Source organism: Scyliorhinus canicula, chromosome 12, assembly GCF_902713615.1.
Source record: "Scyliorhinus canicula chromosome 12, sScyCan1.1, whole genome shotgun sequence".
NCBI lineage: Eukaryota > Metazoa > Chordata > Chondrichthyes > Carcharhiniformes > Scyliorhinidae > Scyliorhinus > Scyliorhinus canicula.
The window spans coordinates 47803193-47827966 of NC_052157.1; the positions used below are offsets into that span (position 1 = coordinate 47803193).

Sequence of the window (24774 nt, forward strand, 5' to 3'; positions counted from 1 at the left end):
CCATTTTGCAACAATGCCATACATATTCCAACTTCCAAACACCACAAAAATTCAGCATTCCCATAACTGCCACTGATCTCCACGACCCCTCCCTCCCCACTACACTAACAATGCTGCATACTGCTGTATATTGCTTACCATAGTCAGTAAACCGAGTTCTAATAAATAAAGATAAACGGTAATCGGCAAAATTAGAATTTTGTAGGTGGGGAAAAGACAGAATCATGCATTTGATGATGCAAACACTAACACCATGTATGGAAAACGGAATTTATTCATTTGCCTTGCTAACGTGTTGTACATTACATGGTATCGCAGCATGTGACAAAGCAACGTCTGCTCAGACTCACCACGAGTAGTGTCATAGGAGATCCTCTTGTACACTTAAATATATTGCATCTAATGCATGTTTTATCTGTCACAGGTCGAGTGTTCATCCTCAAATATTGCAAAATATATGTGCCACAGATTGGCACACATTTATTGGGGCCGAAATAACTGCAGCTAACAAAATGGTCACTAATGTTGATCAGATTTGCCCTTCCCCACTTAATTTTTGAGACTTTTTACATTGGCTGCTGTTGTAGGTTAGAGATATAGACAATGCAACAAGGCAGCTGGAGCCTGTGAGAACAGGCAAGCAATGTGTGTCTCATTAACCAATCAGATTTAAACATTTTTAAGGAACACATATGGTCTGAAACAAAAGTGCAAGTTCAAATAGTGAAGTCAATGGCAATTCAGGTAGAGAAAGTGAAATAAAGAGGGAAAGAAAGATTGCACTAGGAGCAGGAGAGAGGGAAAAAAGCACAAAGGACAAAATTAAAAAAGTGATCTTTGAAAAATCTTCAACAAGATCTGAAGGAATGAGATTCCACCCATAGAAATATAAATGTTCTGCCTCAGCAAGATTATTTGGCAGGAATAAAGACTTATAAAACAGGGACCTAGACCGAAATGGATAATGTTTTAACTTTTTGTGCAATCACAATGTTGGGGTCGTACTATTGCAATCACAATGTTGGGGTCGTACTATTGCAATCACAATGTCGGGGTCGTACTATTGCAATCACAATGTCGGGGTCGTACTATTACAATCACAATGTTGGGGTCGTCCTATTGCAATCACAGTGTTGGGGTCGTCCTATTGCAACCACAATGTCGGGGTTGTACTGTTGCAATCACAATGTCGGGGTCATACTATTACAATCACAATGTTGGGGTCATACTATTGCAATAATGTCGGGGTTGTACTATTGCAATCACAATGTCGGGGTTGTACTGTTGCAATCACAATGTCGGGGTTGTACTATTACAATCACAATGTTGGGGTCGTACGATTGCAATCACAATGTCAGGGTCGTACTATTGCAATCACAATGTCGGGGTCGTACTGTTGCAATCACTATGTTGGAGTTGTACTATAGGCCTCCCCAACAGCCAGTGGGCTACAAAGGAACAGATATGTAGCCAGATTCTGGAAAGATGTGAAAATAGCAGGGTTGTTGTGGTGGGTGATTTTAATTTTCCCCCATACTGACTGGGACTCCCTTAGTGCCAGGAGCTCGGATGGAGAGTAATTTGTTAGGTATTTCCAGGAGAGTTTTTGAAACAGTATGTCGATAGTCCAACCAGGGAGGGGGCCTTACTGGACCTGGTATTGGGGAATCTGCCCGGTCACGTGGCCAAAGTTTCAGAAGGGAAACATTTTGGGAATAGTAATCATAATTCCGTAAGTTTTTGAATACTCGGATAAGGACAAGAGTGGTCCTTGACTGAGGGTGCTGAATTGGGGGAAAGCCAACTACAACAGAATTCGGCAAGAGCTGGAGAATGTGGATTGGGGGTGACTGTTTTGAGGGTAAATCCACATTTCATATGCGGGAGTCTTTTAAAGTCTTGATTAGAGTGCAGGACATGTATGTCCCTACATAAATGAAGGACAGAAATTGCAGGATTAGGGAACCAAGGATGACAGGGGAAATTGAGAGACTAGTCAAAAAGAAAAAGGAAGCATAAATAAGGTCTAGGCAACAAAAAACAGACACAGCCTTTGAAGAATTAGGGAAAGTAGGAACAAACTCAAACGGGGAGTTAGGAGTGCTAAAAGGGGCCATGAAATGTCATTGTCACGCAGGGTCAAGAAAAATCCCAAGGCCTTTTGTACATATATAAGGAGCAAGAGGGTAGCTAGGGAAAGAGTAGGCTCACTCAAGGACAAAGGAGGGAAGTTATGTGTGGAGTCAGAGGAAATGGGCAAGATCCTTAATGAGTACTTTGCATCTGTATTCACCAAGGAGAGGGACATGACGGATTTTGAGGTTAGGGCTCAATGAAAGAGAAAGTGTTGGATATCTTAAAAAGCATTAAGGTAGATGTCTCCTGGGCCGGATGGGATATATGCCTGGTTTCTGTGGGAGGAAGAGAGGAAATAGCTGGGGCCTTAACAGATATCTTAGCAACTTTGTCCACAGGCGAGACTCCAGAGGACTGGAGAATAGCCAATGTTGTCCCTTTCTTTCCGAAGGGAAGCAGGGATAATCCAGGCAATTATAGGCTGGTGAGCCTGAGATCAGTGGTAGGAAAGCTGTTGGAGAAGATAGTGAGGGACAGGATTTATTTACATTTGGAAGTGAATGGACTTGTTAGTGAAAGGCAACATGGTTTTGTGCAGGGAAGGTCATGTCTTACCAACTTGATTGAGCTTTTTAAGGAGGCGACAAAATTTATGAGGGAAAAGCTGTGGATGTTGTCTACATGGAAACCTACTTTAGTAAGGTGTTTGACAAGGTCCATCATGTCAGACTGGTATAAAAGGCAAAGTCGCATAGAATTCAGGGTGTGCTAACTAGATGGATAAAGAACTCAGTCGCCAATAAGTGAGAGAGAGTAGCAATGGAAGGGAGTTTTTCCAGAACGGGACCACTGTTATTTGTAATATATGTGTATATATAAATGATGTGGAGGAAAATGTAGATGGTCTGATTAGCAAGGTTACAGATGACACTAAGATAGGTGGAGTTGCAGATAGTGAAGGGGACTATCAGAGAATACAGCAGAATATTGATAGATTGGCGAGTTGGGCAGAGAAATGGCAGATAGAGTTCAGTCGGGAAAAATGCGTATGATGCATTTTGGAAGATCAACTTCAGGTATGAATTATACAGTAAATGGCAGATCCCGTAGGAGCATTGACATACAGAGGGATCTGGGCGTTCAGGTCCATAGTTCCATGAAACTGGCAATGCAGGTGGATAAGGTGTCAAGAAGGCATGCAGCATGCTTGCCTTCATCGGACAGGGCATTGAGTACAAGAGTTGGCAGTCATGTTACAGTTGTATAAAACTTTAATTAGGCCACATTTGGAATATTGCGTGCAGTTCTGGTCGCCACACTACCAGAAGGACATAGATGCTTCGGAGAGAGTGCAAAGAAGATTTACCAGGATGTTGCCTGGTCTGGAGAGTGTTAGTGATGAAGAGAGATTGAATCAACTCAGGATTGTTTTTGTTGGAAAGACGAAGGCTGAGGGGAGACCTGATTGAGGTCTACAAAATTCGAGAAGTATAGACAGGGTGAATAGTCAGGAGCTCTCTCCCAGGGTGGAAGACTCAATTACAATGGGCGCAGGTTCAAGGTGAGTGGGGAAAGTTTAGGGGAGATGTGCTGGGAAAGTTTTTCACGCAGGGGGTGGTAGGTGCCTGGAACGTGGTGCCAGTGGAGGTGGTGGAGAAGGCGCGATAGTAGTATTTAAGATGTAACTTGATAGACACATTAATGGGCGGGGAATGGAGGGATACAGGTTGTTTGGGCAATAAGTAGTAGGCCCAAATAAGGAATCTGGATCAGCGCTGGGTTGATGGGTCGAAGGACCTGTTCCTGCTCTGTACTGTTCTTTGTGCTGAGGTTAGTCCATTTCTACAATATAAATACTGGAACTTCATGTCACTGAATGCGTATGAATGGGGAGTCCGATAGCAGATGCCACCTCCGCACAGCTTATGGAGAAGCAACGCATCTCAGGTAGAAAATTCCAGTTTTCATATTTAACTGCACGTCTGTGCTTGCCTGAAGGACTATTCAATTTGCTCAAATAGTGGGGAGTGCGATTAGCCTTGCCGTTATTTTTACAACAAATTCCGGTTCATTCTACCTTGGCCTCAAATCACAAAAAGGTAAGATGAACACGAATCTGAAAGTAGGAATGAAAGGACCCAATCGGTAGTTCAAGAGCAAAGTTAAGTTTATTTTCTCACTAAATCAAGCAGCACCTACGAATGAAATAAGAGGGCTGGATTCTCCGCCCCGCCACATTTCTGTTTCACCCCACCGGCGGGATGCCCCGTTATGCCGGCTGGTCAATGGGGTTTCCATTGTGGGGCAGTCCCACGTCGTCGGGAACATCTCGGGCTGCGGGCAAAACAGAGCATCCCGCCGGTGGAGAATCCAGCCCAGAGTTTTAGGAATAATAGACATATAACATTTTAAGAGCCCATTCGGTGTTTGAAATATTTGTAACAATATAGTTTGTATGCACAAAAAAAGCCTCGGCTTGAAGTGTCAAAGTGCTTGAAGTGGGTTTCCAAACTCTTTCTCAGTTGCCACAATTCTCAGTAGAGACTCAACAGGTCACTGTAGGGATTTGCTCCTACAATTCCACACTTGTTTGATGATTTCACACCATGGTGTCATAACATGTTATGCCTTAGTCGTCCAAACATTTTTCTGTATTGCTGCAAAATGACTAAGTTTTCTTTTAATAAATATAGCAAGCAATTATTTCAATGAGTTGGTTATTTTGACTGTTTAAAGAACAAATGGTCTTTGATTTAGTCTTTTTGATGTCCTCAGTGTTTCAGAAACAGCAATGAGATAAATTTGTTGTCATACTTGTGGATATGGTGAAAGCTTGCCTCAGACTTTTACACTTCCCAGGGTGAATGTAGTTCAATAGTCTGACCGATTCATGGTAGATCTGTTCCTAATGAAACTACCTTCCCATATGGTGCTGACTCCTGGCTACTGTTGTGATACTTCAAAACTTTCCATTTCATTACACCAAATCGCAGCTCTAGCCTGGAAAAAAACACTCAATTCTGTTTTCAATTAAACTACATAGCTGTTGAATGACGCACACTATCCTCATGCATTGTGTTAAGCAGCAAAAAAGTTACTTTTTACAAAGGATTGACTTTTTAGTAATATGCAACAATTTAGGTTTGAGAAGAGAAAGTACAAACCTGATCTACTATTTCACAAAACAATTCATCACTCAATGCATTGATAGCAAATCTGTTGTACACTATGCTACTAAATAGCTCCTATACAGGGCAGAAAGGGGGAAGATAGAGATAATGCTGGAATTCTACTAAATTCATTTCTGTCATTTAAACTTGATTAAAACATATACTGAAAAGCAACATTTTAAAGAAAAAATGTAGGTGTCTCTGCTAATGTGTCCTAAAATAATCAGTTGCACAAAAAACAAATGCCAATTTTCAGTCTTTTCACTGTTACAAACTTGTATATTACACAAATGCATAAGTTTTACTACTGCAGGAAATAACTGTCCAATACACTTACCTTGGAAAGGCATCAAAACAATATGTTTTCCTGGTATCAGGGAATGCCACACGCAAGCCAGACATAAGAGGAGAATGGAGAATAACAGCTGCACATTCATAGCGTGATGCAAGATCTACTGTTGGGACAGTGCCAATGCTTTGACCATACAAAATGATATTCTCTGGGCTAACAGCATACCTGTAAAAAAAATACAAGTCTCAGATATTTGAATAAAGTAATAAAACATGACATAATGCAGTTATTTAAAGTACACAGTGTTGAGTTTCCTCTGCTACCCTTTTCCTGATGCCACTAGTATATGGTTCTGCAGGTGGTGTTCATCTCCAAAACGTTGATCAAGCTTCTATTTTTCCACATGCGAGGCACTCAGAATATTGACCATCTCTTGCAAACCAAGGAAGAATTGCAGTCAAGACTAAATCACCTTCGATCTCTTGCCCAACTTTCTTCTCACTTTGAGTATGGTTGAATTGAAGATTTTCTCATTCAACCTAGGGTCCCTCAAGTTGCTGTCCTCTACTCACTATGCTTGTTCTTCAAATGAATTAAAATCTTCACACACTTCACTCCCTCCCTAACAGTACAGTGGATGTACCTATAGGCAAGGTCTGCAGCGGTTCAAGGCAACTCACCACCACCTTCTGAAAGGCAAGTAGGGATGGACAATAAATGCTGGCCTAACTAGTGACACCCACATCCCGTAAATGAATTTTTATCCATACACAATACCGTTACATGTTTCCTAACTATTATACGTGCATTGTTAACATCTTTCAGATAGATCACCCTCAGAATACACAGCCTTCCTTCCTCTTCCTACAACAACAATCACAACATTGTTTCTTTCTGTTCTTTGAATATTTCATGTCTCTTCGAAATACAAGTACCTTGTCTCTGAGGACTCTACACTTGATCCATCATTTGCTGACAAGCGTGAATATTTAAACTTAGATGGAACTCCAAATCTTTCCCATTGTTGGCGGTCTCAAAAAAGTTCACATTTATGGTAACCACAAATTTTCAATAACAACTAATTTACATACTTGAATACTGCCCCAAAATCTCAATGCGTTTGCATACTCCCGAGCAGGATCAAACCAAAACTTACTGGCACATGGTCCTTCTTCTCACCCTCAGTATCTCTTATCATAAATCTTCCAGCCTATATTTATTGTCAAGGACCCGTCTGCTTGTTCAGCAGGACATGAAAGGTCCCCTGGTGTTCTGATCAACATCCATTTCTCAATGCCACTAAAAACAGACTAACTGATAGGCCTCTCCTATGTTTGGAGAACCTTCTGGATGCCATGCTTTCCAAACAGTGATTATATTTCAAAAGAAGTTGATTTGTTATGAAGCTCCTTTGGACATTCGGAAGATAAAAATGCCATTAAATAAATCCAATTCTTTATAATTACAGTTACTACAGGAATAGCCTGCATTCCTCCTTTTTTCATTTGAAATGGAAAATACACCATTCCATATGCTTTCCCATCTCTATGCACCCCCACTGTTAAACTCAAGGAAACTACTCCTGCAGGTTAGTCTTAGAATCTCAAAGTTGAAGGTCTGTAATTTCCATCAGTCTGCACCGTCCCCAGAAAAGCTTTAGGTGTTTAAAGAGAGGTTGAATCACCTAATTACTACTTCCTCTATGTCACTTTCTCTCCCACAATTTACAGCATCCTGCTCGTGGGTCTGGACGTTACATCCACCTTTCACAATAACAATTAATGCTAGATTCATTTAGAACAGCCACTTTCAGCTAATTTGTGATATTTTAAACAAAATCACAATGTTTGTAACTGCACAATTAACACGGCAAATTAATTTTCTAAATTGAGAGTTCTTCCCACCATGACTGCAGCATGGACTATAAAAGAACATAATTAGTAGTGTTTTTAATTACACCTTTGAGATTTGTAAAGAGAGTTTCTTGAACATTAGAGAGTTGCGAAGCAAACAGGTTCTACATAACCTTTAGGAAAAAATGAGTAATCATTTGTTCAAACAGATAGATGCAACGTATACCCGCGGAATAGGCTTGAATGTAAAACCTGGTGGATGAAAAGTTAAAGATTAATTTGTACCAAACAGCAGCTTTCTAGAAAAATGGAAAAAAGCAGGAGTAGGCCTTTCGAGCCTGCTCCGCCATTCGTTATGATCACGGCTTATCATCCAACTCAATACCTGCTTTCACCCCTTTAGCCCCATGAGCGATTATGTAACTCCTTGAAAACATACAATGTTTTGGTCTCAACTGTTTTCTGTGGCAGCAAATTCCACAGGCTCACCACTCTCTGGGTGAAGAAATTTCTCCTCATCTCCATCCCAAATGGTTTCCCCCCGTATCCTTAGACTCTGGTGCCTGGTTTTGGATTCTGAATAACATGGGGACAGCCATTCTGCAGGTCAATAATAAATTAGCAGTAGCGCATACAAGTAGTCTCTGTATAATGCTAAGCAGGGTTCTACATGTTCAGAAATTTGTTCCACGTTCCATCAACTGGCCGTCAGCTTATTTTGTAACACAAGCTTGCTGTCCTGGCAGCATTCAGTATTTAAGCAAACAGTGTATGAATAACAGCCAGCCCCATATGCTGGAAAAAGGGCTACTGAAAATCTCACTCGTGCTCACAAAAGCAACCGATGCAAATAGTGGAAAAACAACCGAAGAAAACAAACCAGCCCTTGGTATTTATATACAGCGCACACAAATATTTATATCCCAAATGCAAAAAGAAGTTTTCTAAATGCTCACATGTAGGAACTGAAATGGGAGAATCCCGGAGTTCTTAAAAATGGATTTGAATCCAAAATTTCTTGTGCAAATTTACCACTTAATCAGGTTTATTCCCAGTTATATACTGAGAACAAACTCAACAAAAAATTGAAGAGTGAAATAAAAGCTAAAAAATACATCTTTTCCCAACTTGAAACAACTTCACGTGGTGCATGATTATACATTAAAAATAAATGCACATAGTTGGAACAAGGACAGAACAACAATGTTTTAATAGGGTAGAACATTTGTTTTTCAAAATTGATAGATTTACCAAATTCATCAGACATAATGATTCAGCTATGAAACTGAATGTGGACAAAAAGCTTATGTTGGGATTTATTTAAAATTCTGTGACTGTTCTGAACTTCAGTGGAAATATTTTGGTCATCCCCGATGTGCACTGTTTGTATGGACTGCAATCCAAACCGCATTTTCCTTTAGTAAACATTAGAGGAATAGGATTCATAGCGTACTCTATTTATTATCAAATCTGATCAATACTTTCTGCGGTGAAGGAATCAAAAAAACCCGATTACAGCAGGTCTTTAGAAAAATAATACAACTGGATAAAATTTTATCTATGAAACATTGTAAAAATGTAAATGAATCTTCAGAGGCAACCAAAGGCACCAAATACTTTGCAATGGACTTTGTCAAGTGCACTTCACGTGCCAAAAAGCATAAACTGACTCTCGGCTCTATTTCGGGCAACCCGAACAAAGGTATGGATAATTAAGTAACATACTGAATAATAAAGTTTTATTAATTAAAAAACAAATATGGCATCACCAACAGTTCAAAAGAATCCTATAAATGCTGCAAATCAAACTGGACAAAATAACTATGCAGAAACCATCACCAGGGCTAATGAGCAGTTTCAGTATTCTTACCCAATGCATAAGACTGATATTAAAGGTAATACAAATACCCATGCAGCAGGATCTGGAAAATGTTGCAAATGTTGTTGTTATTACAGATCAGTGTCAGAGGATAATGTAAACAGTTGTGAAACTGGATTTCTTCCAGAAAAGGAGAGCAAAAACAGAAGTTATGCACAAATCATAACTCATTCCAGGTGTACAGTGAAATACTGGGGAGGAAAGGAAAACATATTGTACCGTCACAATCATAATATTGTTCAGATTTCATTCCAACAGCGGTAATGTGCTGTTGACATGCGCATAAACAGACTTTAAACTGGCTTAAAGAGCTTTGCAAGCTCTTAACTTCCATAAAAATGCAATTTGTCTATAGAGAAATATGGAAGAGTAGAGTATAAATTGGGGAACTTCATAACATAGCATTCCTTTCTTCATGACATTCTAATTTACAATTTGTGCGTTGTCTCAACCTTTCAAACCTGGATGATAATATAGTGCTTTTCGTTGTCATAACCCATTTATATTGCAACCCAGCTGCTGCGTGAACTCTACACAGAGGGAAGTTATGGGCCTCAGATATCGGATGGAATTTTTCCAATTTCTAGGCTAAGTGCCGTGGTGGAAACGCGGAGTGTGTTCCACTGTGGAAGCCAGTCGGAAGACATACCAAATCTTCAGGCCCTGACCTCATTAATTACACACACCAGGGTTGTATGCCATATTCAATGGCGCAGTAGGCCTGAACGGCATGTACTCAGCTATCGTGTGCAGGTGCCATATTAAAAAGGCGCCCAACAACACTACCCACTATTGAAGATGAACCTCCTGAAAATGGAGATCTCCGAGTGCACTCGGACACTGGAAGATGGATCTCCAGGAACATTGAGGCTGGAAGTTGGACCTCTCCGGGGCACGGAATCTGGTAGGTCCACCTGCAGGTGCACCCCTGAACCGCTGCTGTGATGTTCCAGAGTCAAGGGTTGCAGACAACCTCCACCCTGAACTCCGGGGACAGTCCTAGGCATTGTTCAGATGAATCCTAACACCTGCACGCTAATTGTTCTGAATGGGTTCACACTGGCATGGTTTCAGGCCTTCATCTGCATCCCATTAACAGGTTGCAAATAAGGCTGGTGCCAGTCTCTGGCAGCTTTTCTAACCCATCATGGCAGGCACCAGTGGAAGATCCCACCGTAAAAATCACACCAGCATGAAACAGATTTCTGGGCAGCCCATCATATTCCCCCCCCAATCCACCACCCACCCCACACTGGCCATTGAACCCACCAGCGGAGATTTAGGAGAATTTTGCCTATCCTTTCAATATCTGACAAGTAAATGACTATTGTAATTCGTCAACAAGTCTGCCATTTTATTACCTAGCGCCCTCGCCTCATGGCTAAAGAAATATATTTTTCCAAGTAACAGCAGCCACTGCCTTAACAACAGAGCAGGATTTTTATTCTGCTGTCCTTGTGACAGTGCCTATAATAGAAAAAAATCAATTTCTGCAGCATTTATAACTTAGCAACACATAGCCACTTCGGAGAACAATTTCTCAAGGCGCACGTCTGAGGGAATTTGAATTCTGCACTTCCTTTACAAGGAAAAAACATTTAAATAAAATGACAAAGGAATAAAAGTAATGATTGATTGATAACTTGGAAATATTTCAACAGACGTCTGAACACAAATCCGCTTTACTGGCCTGCATGATAAACAGTCAGAAGAGTTCCTCGAATGGTAATGTTTGTGTTACCACCGAGGCAGCCATTTATTTTACACTATTGGTGATACTTTAGATACATTTATTCCTTCAACATTTCCCAAGGCAGATGTGCAATATAACACTTCTCTCACTCAAGGTCTTGCAATGACAGCAATTCTTTTTGATATTGTCTTGTTTAACTAAGTCTGCTCACCAAAGTGAAGAATGGAATAATTTTCCCTTTTGGGCATCCACTGATTTTTCCTGATCATATCTGTTTTCCCCCTCCATCTCCAATTCTCCTCCTTTGAGTGAAAATCTTTCCATTCTCCCCACAACTCTTTCTTTCTCATATGTCTTATTACTCTGTCCAAACCAGAGCTACTAAAGACCACAGCTCCACCTGTCCGTTCAGCAACTAGCGTGGTCTGCAGACAACAGAAACATTTACCTTCCAAGTCAATAGAATTTAAAATGTCAAAATGCATGGTTCAGAGATTGGATTGATACCTACAGCCACCTAAGCTACTCAACTACACCATCAAGGCCTAGAAAATAGCCTTTGTGGGAAGGGAGAGCAGTTTAATTTATATCTACAGCTCGGTTTCCTTCCCCATTGAAAAGCTGGTTGTGAGTCTGCCCATCCAATCATCAGTGGAATGACAGCTATTATATGCTGAGAATAGCCTCAGTTGTTTCAGGGTTGGACTTCTGGCGCCATCTGGAAGTCCCACCTAGTAATGTTCAAGACACTAGTTCTTCTCTTAAGAGAATTTTCCAACAAGCATTGGTTAGAAGCTGGTTTAGCTCACTCAGCTAAATCGCTGGCTTTTAAAGCAGGCCAGCAGCAGGGTTCAATTCCCGTACCAGCCTCCCTGGACAGGTGCCGGAATGTGGTGACTAGGGGCTTTTCACAGTAACTTCATTTTGTATATAGTAACTTCAATAAGCGATTTTCATTTTGTTTCATTATAGGCCCTCAGAGGAGCTTTCATCAGATATAATTTATGTTTGGACAGTGCACCAATTTAATAGAATTCTTGGAAAAGATATCCACACAATATACAGCAAAAGTCACAGATCACAAGAATTACAGGCCAAATTAGGAGATGCGACTAAAAGTTTGGCCAAAAAGAACTGTACCATTGCTCAAGAAATAGGCCTTTCGTCAATCTCATCAACTTGTTATATAGAGTGCAGCTGTTTCACTACTGCGCAAAATGAGATGATAATTTCATGGTTGCTATTACAGAGACTACATTTCAATTCCAGAATTTTATAAATTGAATTCAAATTCCACCAGCTGCTGTGGTGGGATTTGAACCCCTGTCACTAGGGAATTAAGCATGGGCCTCCACTCATCCTGGGACATTACACTACCCCACCATCGCCCTAAGTTCTTTACTTCAAGGTCATAAAATTATGTTGTGGAATATTAGTGTACAAGTATTGAGCACATTTGTTCATCCTCCATCAGCAATTGCAGTTTCAAATAAATTAGTTAATGCACAGAGGGGAATTAAGAAAATCAGCAAAAGAATAACTAAGCACTTACCTGTATGGACAAAACCAAACGGGTAAATGATGAACAGCATTTTATGGCAGGAGTATGCTCACCATGACAAAATTGCTGAGAAGAATTTAACAATGCTGTTCATTACCATTCCATAAAAATACTAAGTTTTGTAGTTACAAATGTTCTACAATAACATCCAACCTATAATCAGGCAAATTAGGGGTGGTGAAGCTAGAAAATTCCAATCCAACCTGCTACAGTTGACAAATGTCTCAAATTTCAATAATGATACTGTAGCTGTGTGGGAAGGTGCAGGAAAACTTATCTTCTGCTGTCCGATGCAGTGGTTTGCCTTTCTCATCAACCATTCTTCAGTTTAGACACCATATTAAATCAGACCATACCAAAGGATTAATGTTTCAGCAAATCACTGAACACAGAACAGCTGCGCGCTCTCACTTGAAAGAAACTGGCGTTTGATGCAAATCAAATTCGACATCCATATGAAAACAAACTGCTTTTTGTGCTCTAAATCTATCCCAACATCTGAAGCAGGATTTGAGGTAATGCAAATTCAGATTTGTGATCCAAGCTAACCCTCCCAGTAATGATACATTACCAACTAAAACAGCACAGTAAAATTAATGCAAATCTCAATCGTCAAATCCTTGCAGCAAGCACTGGAATAGAATGTAGTGTATCTAGGGTAAAGGATTTTACAGCTGGTATATTTGTACTCCAACACAACTCCATCATCATTATGGTAGTTTGTCAAATCAATAGTTTTAATCACCTCCACAAAGAGTTGGCAATTAAACTTGATTTAAAAGGTCCCGAGCAATCAACAATAAAGGAAGGGGACACAAAAAAATGTATGGAGGAATTTGTCATTGTACATTAATTGTGAAAAATATGGAACATAACCAGACTAAATTTGCAAGCTTCTTTCAGTTAATTATCAGCTTATAAAAAGGTTGCTGGTGCTCAGAGCCTTTGTTCAGTGGTAAAAGTCACTTGAACGGGAAGATTGTGGGTTCAAAATCGACCCCAGATACCTGAACACAAAATTCAAGTTCACATCACTGATGAAGGGTTGCACCATCAGAGATGTCACCCTTAGAATTAAACATTAAAAGAGGTCTAATTAGCCCATTCATGTACAAAAGGTTTAATGGAACTAAACAAAGAACAGAAAAATTATCTCAGTATCTTTTATTTATATCATTGTTTGTGAGACTCCACTGTGAACAAATTGGCTGCCACATTTCCTACATTACAACATATCAGAAAAAGTAAATCACTTTGTAAAAAGCAGAAGATTAATGCAAGTCATTCTAGTTTATACATTAATTTGCAGCATTTTCTCATTCCAGCCTAAGAATTGGCCGCAAGTTGGGCAGCACGGTGGCGCAGTGGTAGCACTGCAGTCTCACGGCGCCGAGGTCCCAGGTTCGATCCCGGCTCTGGGTCACTGTCTGTGTGGAGTTTGCACATTCTCCCCATGTTTGCGTGTGTTTCACCCCCACAACCCAAAGATGTGCAAGGTAGGTGGATTAAACACACTAAATTGCCCCTTAATTGGAAAAAATGAATTGGGTATGCTAAATTTTTTTTTTTTTTTAAATTGGCCCCAAGTGGATAAGCACAAATGCCCGATAAGCAATGAACACTGTGCCACATATTCCAAAGTCCTGCCAAGCTTCTGATCATTATGGAGTTCTATGTCAAATGTGGCAACCATGATCACAGCATCACTGATTTGAACCCAATTTAAGAAACACTTCCTCAAGATAAAAGTACAACGGGTTAAATCAATGTCATGCATGTAACACAACAGCAATGGCAGAGGATTAGTAATCAGAGGCCACATATTTAAGATAATTGGTCAGAAAAACAGAGGTTGAATGAAGAAAATGAGTTTAGATAATTTGGAATGTACTGCCTGAAAGGGTGGAGGAAGATTCAATGATAACTTTCAAAGGAAAGTTGGATAAATATTTAAACTGTTTTTTTTTCAGGGCTATGAAGGATGGGCAGGGAGTGAACTAGCCAGATAGCTCTTTGAAAGAGTTTGCCCAAACATGACATGTTGCCGATCCTCCATCTGTGCTGTACCATTACCTGATTCTAAGCAACCTGTGTTGAAACAGACTTGGACATAATTAATTTATCAAACACAAAAGTACACAGAAATTTATAAAATAATAATAGAGGGTATTGGGGTTCAAAATATACGGGGCTGAAGGCAAATTCACCACTGAAAATCCGTGAAAAATCAGTGGTGGCGATGACAAATGAAGTGAAATAATTTGTGAGGAGTTGCTCCTCCAAACTCAGGCGTTTTCTCTCCCATGTTTGGTGTTGATTAGGTTCAATTGTATCTCATAATTATAATAATCTCTGTCACAAGTAGGCTTGCATTAACACTGCAATGAAATTACTGTGAAAAGCCCCTAGTTGCCACATTCCAGCGCCTGTTCAGGTACACTGAGGGAGAATTCAGAATGTCCAAATTACATAACAGTACGTCTTTCGGGACTTGTGGGAGGAAAGCAGAGCACCCGGAGGAAACCAACACAGACAGTGACCCAAGCCGGGAATTGATCCTAGGGTCCCAAGTGTTGTGAAGCAGAAGTGCTAACCACTTGCTACCGTACCGTACCATTGGAGAGCCTTTGCTCACTTCCCATTTTCCTGACAACCTTTAACTCACGATTTATTCAGCTCAGATCGATTCTTAGCGCACTGAAGTTGGCTTTTTCCCAGATAATTATTCTTGTTCTGTATTGTTCTTTTCCATATATCATGGTTTTGGCCACAAAGTATTGTCCGACTTGTTCGACTTTTACAGGCCTACCTCATTTCCAAGAAGGAGGTCCAACAATGTCTCCTTTCTTATTGGACTGGAAACATACTGTAGATACTGTAGAAAATTTTCCTGAACACACTTTAGGAACTCTTGCCCCTTTCTGCTCCGTACACTAATATTCCTGTCTATTTCAGATAATTAAAGTCCCCTATTATAACTATCATGTATACATGTGTAAAAGTGGAGTTTGTAAGACTAAATTTTTAGTCAAAAAGTTGGGGAGGGTCGATTTTTACAGGGGTAACATTTTGGATGGGGTGAAATCCATTGCCTTGTTATCACAGAGTCGCAGACTGTTACCAACGACTCACCCCCAAAAGCTGTGCTAAAGAACTCAAAGTACTTTTAATTAAAATTTTATTTATAAATAAATAACCTCCATGGAGACAGACAAAATTCAACATCATCAAAAAAACAAAAGCCATTTATTCAAATTTATACAATTGCACTCAGCTTTTCATTGTGCAGATAACAATACTCCTTAGCAACAGAGCATGCACTGAACAAATCACCCTCCTCGTCTTCAGAACCAAAAACCCACCCCAATCTGCTTCTTGAACGGCGCAATAATATGTATTATCAACACCTTCAGCAATTGTCTATATTGGCCATATTATTCCACACAAACTTCTGTGTCAGCAAGCGCAGTGGCTATCCCACATTTCTTGAATGATTTACGTAGAACATACAGTACAGAAGGAGGCCATTTGGCCCATCGTGTCTGCACTAACCCACCTAAGCCCTCACTTCCATCCTGTCCCCATAACCCAATAACCCCACCTAACCTTTTTTGGTCACTAAGGGCAATTTATCAGGGCCAATCCACCTAACCTGCACGTCTTTGGACTGTGGGAGGAAACCGGAGCACCCGGAGGAAACCCACGCAGACACGGGGAGAAGGTGCAGACTCCGCACAGACAGTGACGTAGCGGGGAATCGAACCTGGGACCCTGGCGCTGTAAAGCCCCTGTGCTATCCACTTGTGCTACCGTGCTGCCCTAAAACAATTTAGAATGTATAATGTGAAACCCCTCTAAAGCCCATCTACACTATTCCCTTTTCGTCCAATGGTCATTGGATAGGCATATGGATGATAAGGGAATAGTGTAGATGGGCTTTAGAGGGGTTTCATAGGTCAGCGCAACATCGAGGGCCGAAGGGCCTGTACTGCGCTGTAATGTTCTTTGTTCTAATGTCATTTTTTGACTTCTAATTCCAGATTTTTATTGAATTCAAATTTCACCATCTGCAGCGACAGGATTTGAACCTGGGACCCCAGGTCTCTGGATTACTAGTCCAGTGACAATATCACTACGCCATCATCTGCAAACATCATTTGACAACAATCTCTGCTCTGATTTCAACCCAGGTCTTAACAATCCATTCACACAGGGTTGCTCATGTCTGAGCAAGTATACAGCCTCCTTCAATCATCCATTTTTTTTGCATGCTGTTCTTGAAGAGCTTATTTAGAGACACATCCAATGGTTGTACAAGGCTGTTTAGACCATTGGGAATCGCTACACTTATCACTTGTCTTACAATCTACCTTCAGCAATAACAGCACCGATAAGGTGCGATCTGAACATGTCCTAGATGAGAAGACTTTTTTTTCTTTGCATGATCCTTCTGGTTGGAAACTTCAAACTTTCCTTAGCCGAATTTTCAAGCCACCATCCATTCTTTATTGCGAACATGAATAATTACTCCTTTTAGAAGTTGGTACTTTGGGAGGGTTTTTCTCTTGAATTTCACCTTTTGCTTAAAGCTTTGTTCCCGTCAAACATACATGACAGCAGGACTCGGAATCTAAGCTTTTCATGGTTACTTTTTTTCACTAGCATTGTTTTCTCTCTAATTTCGCTCAACGTTTGGCTGGATGACATGTCAAAACCCGAGGTATCTCATCCATGATCCAATACAGGCCAATCTAGATTGATTCTTTTGTCAATGTTTGATTATAAATCACTTAAATGCAATAAGCCTGTCATCAAGTTCTGCTGGGAGTTCCTGTGAAATTTTGGTCTTCTGTCACAGAACAAAATTATTTCTCTTCATAAACCAGGTGCATCATCTACGATTGGCTTTGAAATCTGCAATGCCTAATTTTCTTGCTTGCTTCAGGGCGCAGATTCAGAGCGATCCTCAGAGTCCATTCTGGCGGCTTTCATTGGTGTACTTGGTCTTGGTCTTCCAACTGCAGCCATCTGCCTAAGCAGTATAGAGAACCTTCCTCCAATCTCTAATGCTCGTCTCCAATTGCTTGAATTCAATAGCCGTTGCACAATTATTTTCTGCTCTGCAATTTCAAAGACGAAGATTGAACTGAGCTGTGCATCCACCACTCATTTAAAAAAAAATTCATCTATGAGATGTGGTCTCTCTGGTTAAGCCAGCATTTATTGCCTGTCTCTAGTTGTCCTTCAGAAGCTGTTACTGCTTTCTTAACCGTTGCAATCCCGTAGGTGTAGGAACACCCATAGTGCAGTTAGGGAGAGTGTTCCAGGATTTTGATCCATCAACAGTGAAGGAACAGCAATATATTTCCAAGTCAGGATAGTGAATGACTTGGAGGGGAATCTCCAGGTGGTGGGGTTCCCAGTTATCTGCTGCTCTTGTCCTTCTGGACAGTAATGGGTTTGGAAGGCGCTATCTAAGGAACCTTGGCGAGTTACTGCAGTGCATCACATAGATGGTACGCACGGCTGCCAGTGTTCATTGGTTGTGAAAGGGGCAGCAATCAAGTGGGCTGCTTTGTCTGGATGGTATTGAGCTTCTGTAGTGTTGTTGGAGTTGTGCTCATCCAGGCAAGTGGAGAGTATTCCATTACACACCTGACTTGTGCTGGAAGATGGTGGACAAGCTTGGGGGGGGGGGGGGGGGGGGGGGGAATCAGGAGGAGAGTAGGATTCCTATCCTTTGACCTGCTCTGAAAGCCACAGTTTAAATATGGCTAGTCCAGTTCAATTTCTGATCAATGGTAATCCCCCCAGGATGTTGATTGTGGAGCATTAGTGATGGTAATGCCATTTAATGTCAAAGGGCGATGGTTAGATCTGAGGAGATTGTCAATGCCTGGCACTTGTGTGGCACAAATATAACTTGCCACTTGTCAGCCGAAGCCTGGATATTGTCCAGATCTTTTATTTAGATATGGACTGCTTCATCATCTGAGGAGTTGTGAATGGTGCTGAACATTGTGCAGTCATCTGCGAACATCCCCACTTGTGACCTTATGGTGAAGGATGGTCATTGATAAAGCAGCTGAAGATGGTTGGGCCTAGGACACTACCTGGAGGAACTTCTGCAGTGATGTCCTGGAGCGGTGATGATTGACCTTCAACCACCTCATCCATCTTTCTTTGTCCCAGATATGACTCCAACCAGTGAAGAGTTCTCCCCGATTCCCATCGATTCCAGTTTTGCTAGTGCTCCTTGATGCCATATAGGTCAAATGTTGCCTTAATGTCAAGGGGAGTCATCCTCACTTCTGGCATTCAGCTCTTTTATCAATATTTGAACCAAGGCCGTAATGAGGTCAGGAGCGGAGTGACCCTGGCAGAACCCATACTGAGCGTTCGTGAGCAGGTTATTGCTGAGTGCGTGCTTGATAGCACTGTTGATGATTCCTTCCATCACTTTTCTTATATGGAGAGTAGACTGATAGGGCGGCAATTGGCTGGGTTGTATTTCTCCTGTTTCTTAAGTACAGGACACACCTGGGCAATTTTCCACATTGCCGGGTAGATGCCAGTATTGTAGCTGTACAGGTTGGCCAGGGATATGGCAAGTTCTATAAAGCACGTCTTCAGTACTATTGCCAGAATATTGTCACGGTTCTTGGCCTTTGCAGTACCCAGTGCCTTCATCCATTTCTTGATATCATGTGAGTGAATATTGGCTGAAGACTGATACCTGTGATGCAGGGACCACCAGAGACCGAGATGGATCATCCACTCGGTACTTCAGGCGGAAGATTGTTGCAATGTTTCCGTCTTGTCTTTTGCACATGTGTCCTGGGCTCCTCCATCATTGAGGATGGGGATTTTTGTGGTGCCCCCTGCGCCAGTGAATTGTTTAATTGTCCACCACCATTCACAGCTGGGTGTGGCAAGACTGCAGAGATTAGATCTGATGCTTTTGTTTCTTGATACATCGTTGGCATATTAGACAGGGGGGGGGGAATGCAGCGCACACCAGAGAGTTGGTAGTCTTGACATCACATGCTGACGCACGCAGACACAAGGAGCTGAGCAGCCATCTTCAATGATGTATGACTGTTATATCAAATAGGTTTGCAAGTTTGACTTCAGCAGCGAGTGGGTGGCAAGTACAAAGAGTTTGGATTTTTTGGCTGAAAGTCGAGGTCACCTTATGCATGAGGTATATGAAAGATTAAATGATATGTGGCATCAACCTTTATACAAGACTGACCATTATAGGAGTGCATAAGGTGCTTAATAATTTATACACCTATCTAATTTTCTTGCCAATTTGTTCCTCTGTATCTTTCCCACTGGTTGATGGCCTGAGAATTTAACGAGCAAAGTTTTTTGTATCTTGGCTCGATCCAAACAGATTTTGTCCTTGACACCTCTGAAACAGCCTCTCTCTAGGGCACTGCAATGTTCTAATGCTTGACTGCTTTTCACAATTGATCATGATCACAGTGGGTAAATTTAACTTGATTGACAGCTGAAAGAGGTTATTAAAGGATCAGCTGTCTTTAATGTAGGGTTATAAATAAAATGTTTGTTTTTATAAACAATTGAGTTTAAATGTATTGGATAAGCCTTCTTGAATAAATGTTTTTTTATATAACAAAATCTGTAATAGATATTTGAAATTTTATTTCATTTCATCCCAGTTTGGCTCCTGGGATCTGCCCCTAATGGACACTGTGTGAGTTTACATGGTTTATGGGGGCAAAGGGTTGTGGGTGGGTGATATGAGTTTGGACTAAATTGACATAGGGAATGGAAGGAGGGGGGTGGTCATGGGTTGGCATGTATGGACATGGGAAATGGGCGAAAGGACAATGGGTGAGGGCTAGGGGACTGAATAAGGGGCTGGTTTAGCTCACCAGGCTAAATCGCTGGCGTTTAAAGCAGAACAAACAGGCCAGCAGCACGGTTCGATTCCCGTACCAGCCTCCCCGGACAGGCGCCGGAATGTGGCGACTAGGGGCTTTTCACAGTAACTTCATTGAAGCCTACTCGTGGCAATAAACGATTTTCATTTCATTTAAGAAAACAACTAGAACCCAATTTGAGAGAACCAATGATGTGGAGGTGCCGGCATTGGACTGGGGTGGGCACAACTCTGGGTTAAAGTCCAACATGTTTATTTGGAATCATGAGCTTTCCGAGAGTAGTTCCTTCATCAGGTGAGTGATGAAAAGCTTGCGATTCCAAATAAATCTGTTGAACTTTAACCTGGTGTTGTAAGACTCCTCACCAGAGAACAGAGGCAGGCCTTTTAAAAAGCCCGCTCAACACTTGGTGCCCTTCATGACTGTCTCCAATCTGCATTGGGACCAGGCTCCATTCTGCACCTGCACCTCCAGAACAAGATCCAGCATTTGAAACACAATCCCACATTCAGCAAATCTCCCATCCAGTGCACCCCGCCTCAGGAGCAAAATTCAGGCTAATAGGCCTGAGGAATCTTTTACCGTATCCTCTTGGTTTTGTAGAATACGTTTGCCCGATCCATACACTTCCACAGGAACACACCCAACTTATTTAAATCCAGTGACTGTCTGTGCAAGTTGGCATTATTATGGAACCAGGATTGCCAGGTATGCACAGGGTACTGGGAATTTAAATTCAACTACCACATATTGCACTTTTTCTCAGTTTGGGCAATGGCAAGCTTCCTATTACTCTCTCTCCATTAGGCCTTCCACTGTTCCCTGGAGCAGTTATTCTGCCATGTACTATTCGTGAGCCAGTGTAAAATGAAGCAAAACAAAATACTATACAGTATTCATAGTCACAGTATACACAAACTGGTTTGACAGTTTAATCAAATCTACGATCCAGTTTATATTGGAAAATTCTTGACTGACAATTTTCAGTAGGACAAAGGAAAATACCCCTTCAATCTCCAAAAGACACACATAAATATACAACCTAATCATGAAACTTGTCATAATATAGCGCATATGCTTTCGTAAAAGCAGAATTTTTAGGCCAAACTTGAAATGAAATGAAAAATGAAATGAAAATCGCTTATTGTCACGAGTAGGCTTCAAATGAAGTTACTGCGAAAAGCCCCTAGTCGCCACATTCCGGCGCCTGTTCGGGGAGGCTGTTACGGGAATCGAACCGTGCTGCTGGCCTGCTTTCAAAGCCAGCGATTTAGCCCAGCGCTAAACAGCCCCTAAACAGCCCCAAACTTCAGGTGGTCAACTTCTGCATAAATAATGTTTTTGAGGAATCATCTATATAGTTGAGCACACTTGATATTCCACAATTTTAAATGATTTATTTCGACAATATTGGGATCAAGCCCATTTTCCGGCACGGCGCACCCCCACCGGCAGCGGAATCCTCCATTCCGGCACGTTTTGTGCTTGAACATCACTTTTGGCTTTAATTTTGTGCCATCCACCATGAATCACATTTTCTTGCAGCCAGGAGTTTTTTCACCCATGTTGGTAATGGTTTTGTTTGTTGGCATGCAGTCGCTCGTTGGTGTTTCATCCATATTTTTAATGCAAGACAATCCATGAAATGAAACGAATTAAATGAAAATCACTTATTGCCACAAGTAGGCTTTAAATGAAGTTACTGTGAAAAGCCCCGAGTCGCCACATTCCGGTGCCTGTTCGGGGAGGCTGGTGCGGGAATTGAACCATGCTGCTGGCCTGCCTTGGTCTGCTTTCAAAGCCAGCGATTTAGCCCTGTGCTAAACCAGCCCCTTATAATACTCTTCCCAATCCATCATGCAAACCAGCCTCCATCCATCGACTCTGTCTACAATTTCCACTGCCTCGGAAAGGCAGCCAGCATAATTAAGGACCCCACGCACCCCGGACATACTCTCTTCCATCTTCTTCCATCAGGAAAAAGATGCCAAAATTTGAGGTCACGTACCAACCGACTCAAGAACAGCTTCTTCCCCACTGCCATCAGACTTTTGAATGGACCTACCACGTATTAAGTTGATCTTTTCTTTAAACCTTGCTATAACTGTAACATTATATTCTGCAGTTTGTCCTTCCTTCCCTATGTACGGTAATGCATTGTTTGTACAGCATGCAAGAAACAATTCTTTTCACTGTGTACTAATACATGTGACAATAATAAATCAAATCATTTGGTATGGGCCGAAAAAATGGTGGAATTTGAAGAGTGTATTGTAGAGTTCGGATTACAGACGCTGGAAAAGTTCTGTTTGCTGACGGAATACTAAATTGCGTCTTTTTTGTGAATCTTGTGCATCACCTGGTACTGGCATTGCGTTCTGAACCGATGATTGCTTTTCCGGGTCCGCCATCTCTGCGGGTGATAACATAACCATTGTGTGGATGCTCATTAACCCATTCTGCCATTTTCTTATCTTCAGTTTAAATTTAGCTGGGTACTTGTTATTCTTTCTTGAAGTTGTCACGATCCATCATGTGGTGCATACATGTCTTGTTGACTGGCTAGGAGGTTGTTGCTAAAATTGGCAGAGGGAACATCTAAAGGTTCCTGCATGCAAATGTGTCTTTAAAACAATGATTAGGAGTAACTACCGGTTAATAATTAGTAATCACAACATAGAACATACAGTGCAGAAGGAGGCCATTCGACCCATCGAGTCTGCACTGACCCACTTAAACCCTCACTTCCAACCTATCCCCGTAACCCAATAACCCCTCTTAACCTTTTTTTTTGGTCACTAAGGGCAATTTATCATGGCCAATCCACCTAACCTGCACGGCTTTGGACTGTGGGAGGAAACCGGAGCTCCCAGAGGAAACCCACGCAGACACAGACTCCTCACAGACAGTGACCCGGCGGGGAATCAAACCTGGGACCCTGGCACTGTGAAGCCACAGTGCTATCCACTTGTGCTACCATGCTGCCCGTGGTCAACATGGTTTTATCCCTGGAAGAATTAGGCTCAAATTTTAAACAATAAAAAATTTAATTTATTTAAGCCAAAAGTCACGAGGTTGACTTTTACCCAAAATCTACTTTTACACAAGTACCTCCAGTACGTATTAGAATGAATTATACTTCAAGGAACAGTAGTTACAAGGATGTTTTTATTTCTGAAGTGAAAGCTGCCACTGAAGCAGTCAAGCAGCCAAATGTTAACATTTTCCAGATTGGCAGACAATGGGATAATGGCCCACAATAATTATATTGCCTTTCAGTATTTTCCACTAGTGCTGTCAAAATGACAACTGAAAATTACAAAACTGTCTGTCAAAATGCAGCATTAGGATTTGAAAAATTCTTCCCCGCCAAAGAGAACATTCTATCAGCCAAATCTGGAGACAAAAATCTTTAGTTCATGCAGGAGTGTCATCGCTGCCCCCCATCTTGACCGTAGTGAAAAGGCATGCTTCACTCTCTGAATTGCACAAAAGCAAGCCTGCATCATGTGGGAATCTGTGGAATGCACTATAATCCCGGACAACCATATCTTGAGCCTGTGGACATTTCAGTGCATCAGGAGGTGGGCACTGCGAGCACCAGGAAACAAGCGGCTAAGCGCACTCGCTATGGGACTTTGTTCCCTTTCGGGAGTCGCGCCCGTAGTATACCTAGATTTCCAAAAGGCATTCAATAAGATGCTGCACTAAAGATTTTTAGGGGTTATGGGGAAAAGGCAGGAGAATGGAAATGAGAAAAATATCAGTCACGATTGAATGGCTGAGCAGACTCGATGGGCCGAGTGGCCTAATTCTGTTCCTGTGCCTTATGGTCCTCATGGAGGTAAGGATAATATTTTGGCATGGATAGAAGGTTGGCTATGGATAGAAAGCACAGAGTGGGTATAAATCATTTTTTAAAAGTTGGCAGGCAGTAAATGGTGGACTGCCACAAGAATCAGTGCTGGGGCCTCAGCTATTTACAATCTATAATAATGACTTGGATGAAGAGACTGAGTAATATATCATGACTTGGATAAAGAGACTGAGAGTAATACATGCTGATGATGCCAAGCTGGGTGGAAGGTGAGTGTTGGGGAGAACAAAGAGGGTGAGAGATATAAACAGGTTAAGTGAGTGGGCAATAAGATGGCAAATAGAGTAGAATGCCAGGAAATGTGAAAGACTTGGGTGATCTTGGACAAGGAACGCAAAGGGTTAGCACGCAAATGCAGCATACAATTAGGAAGGCAAATTGCATGTTGGCCTTTATTGCGAGAGGCTTGGCCTACAAAAATAAAGAAGTGTTGCTGCGATTACATAGGGTTTTGACAAGA

The 24774-nt window shown here is 41.5% G+C and overlaps 1 protein-coding gene across 1 annotated transcript in view; it reads right to left on the reverse strand.

The window, feature by feature from the left end:
* abhd17c (abhydrolase domain containing 17C, depalmitoylase) overlaps positions 1 to 24774 on the reverse strand; it is a 75150-nt gene that overhangs the window by 16637 nt on the left and 33739 nt on the right. Inside the window, exon 2 of the mRNA XM_038812968.1 lies at positions 5584 to 5763. Within this exon, the coding sequence (XP_038668896.1) occupies positions 5584 to 5763 (180 nt within the window). The remainder of the gene's footprint in view (positions 1 to 5583; positions 5764 to 24774) is intronic.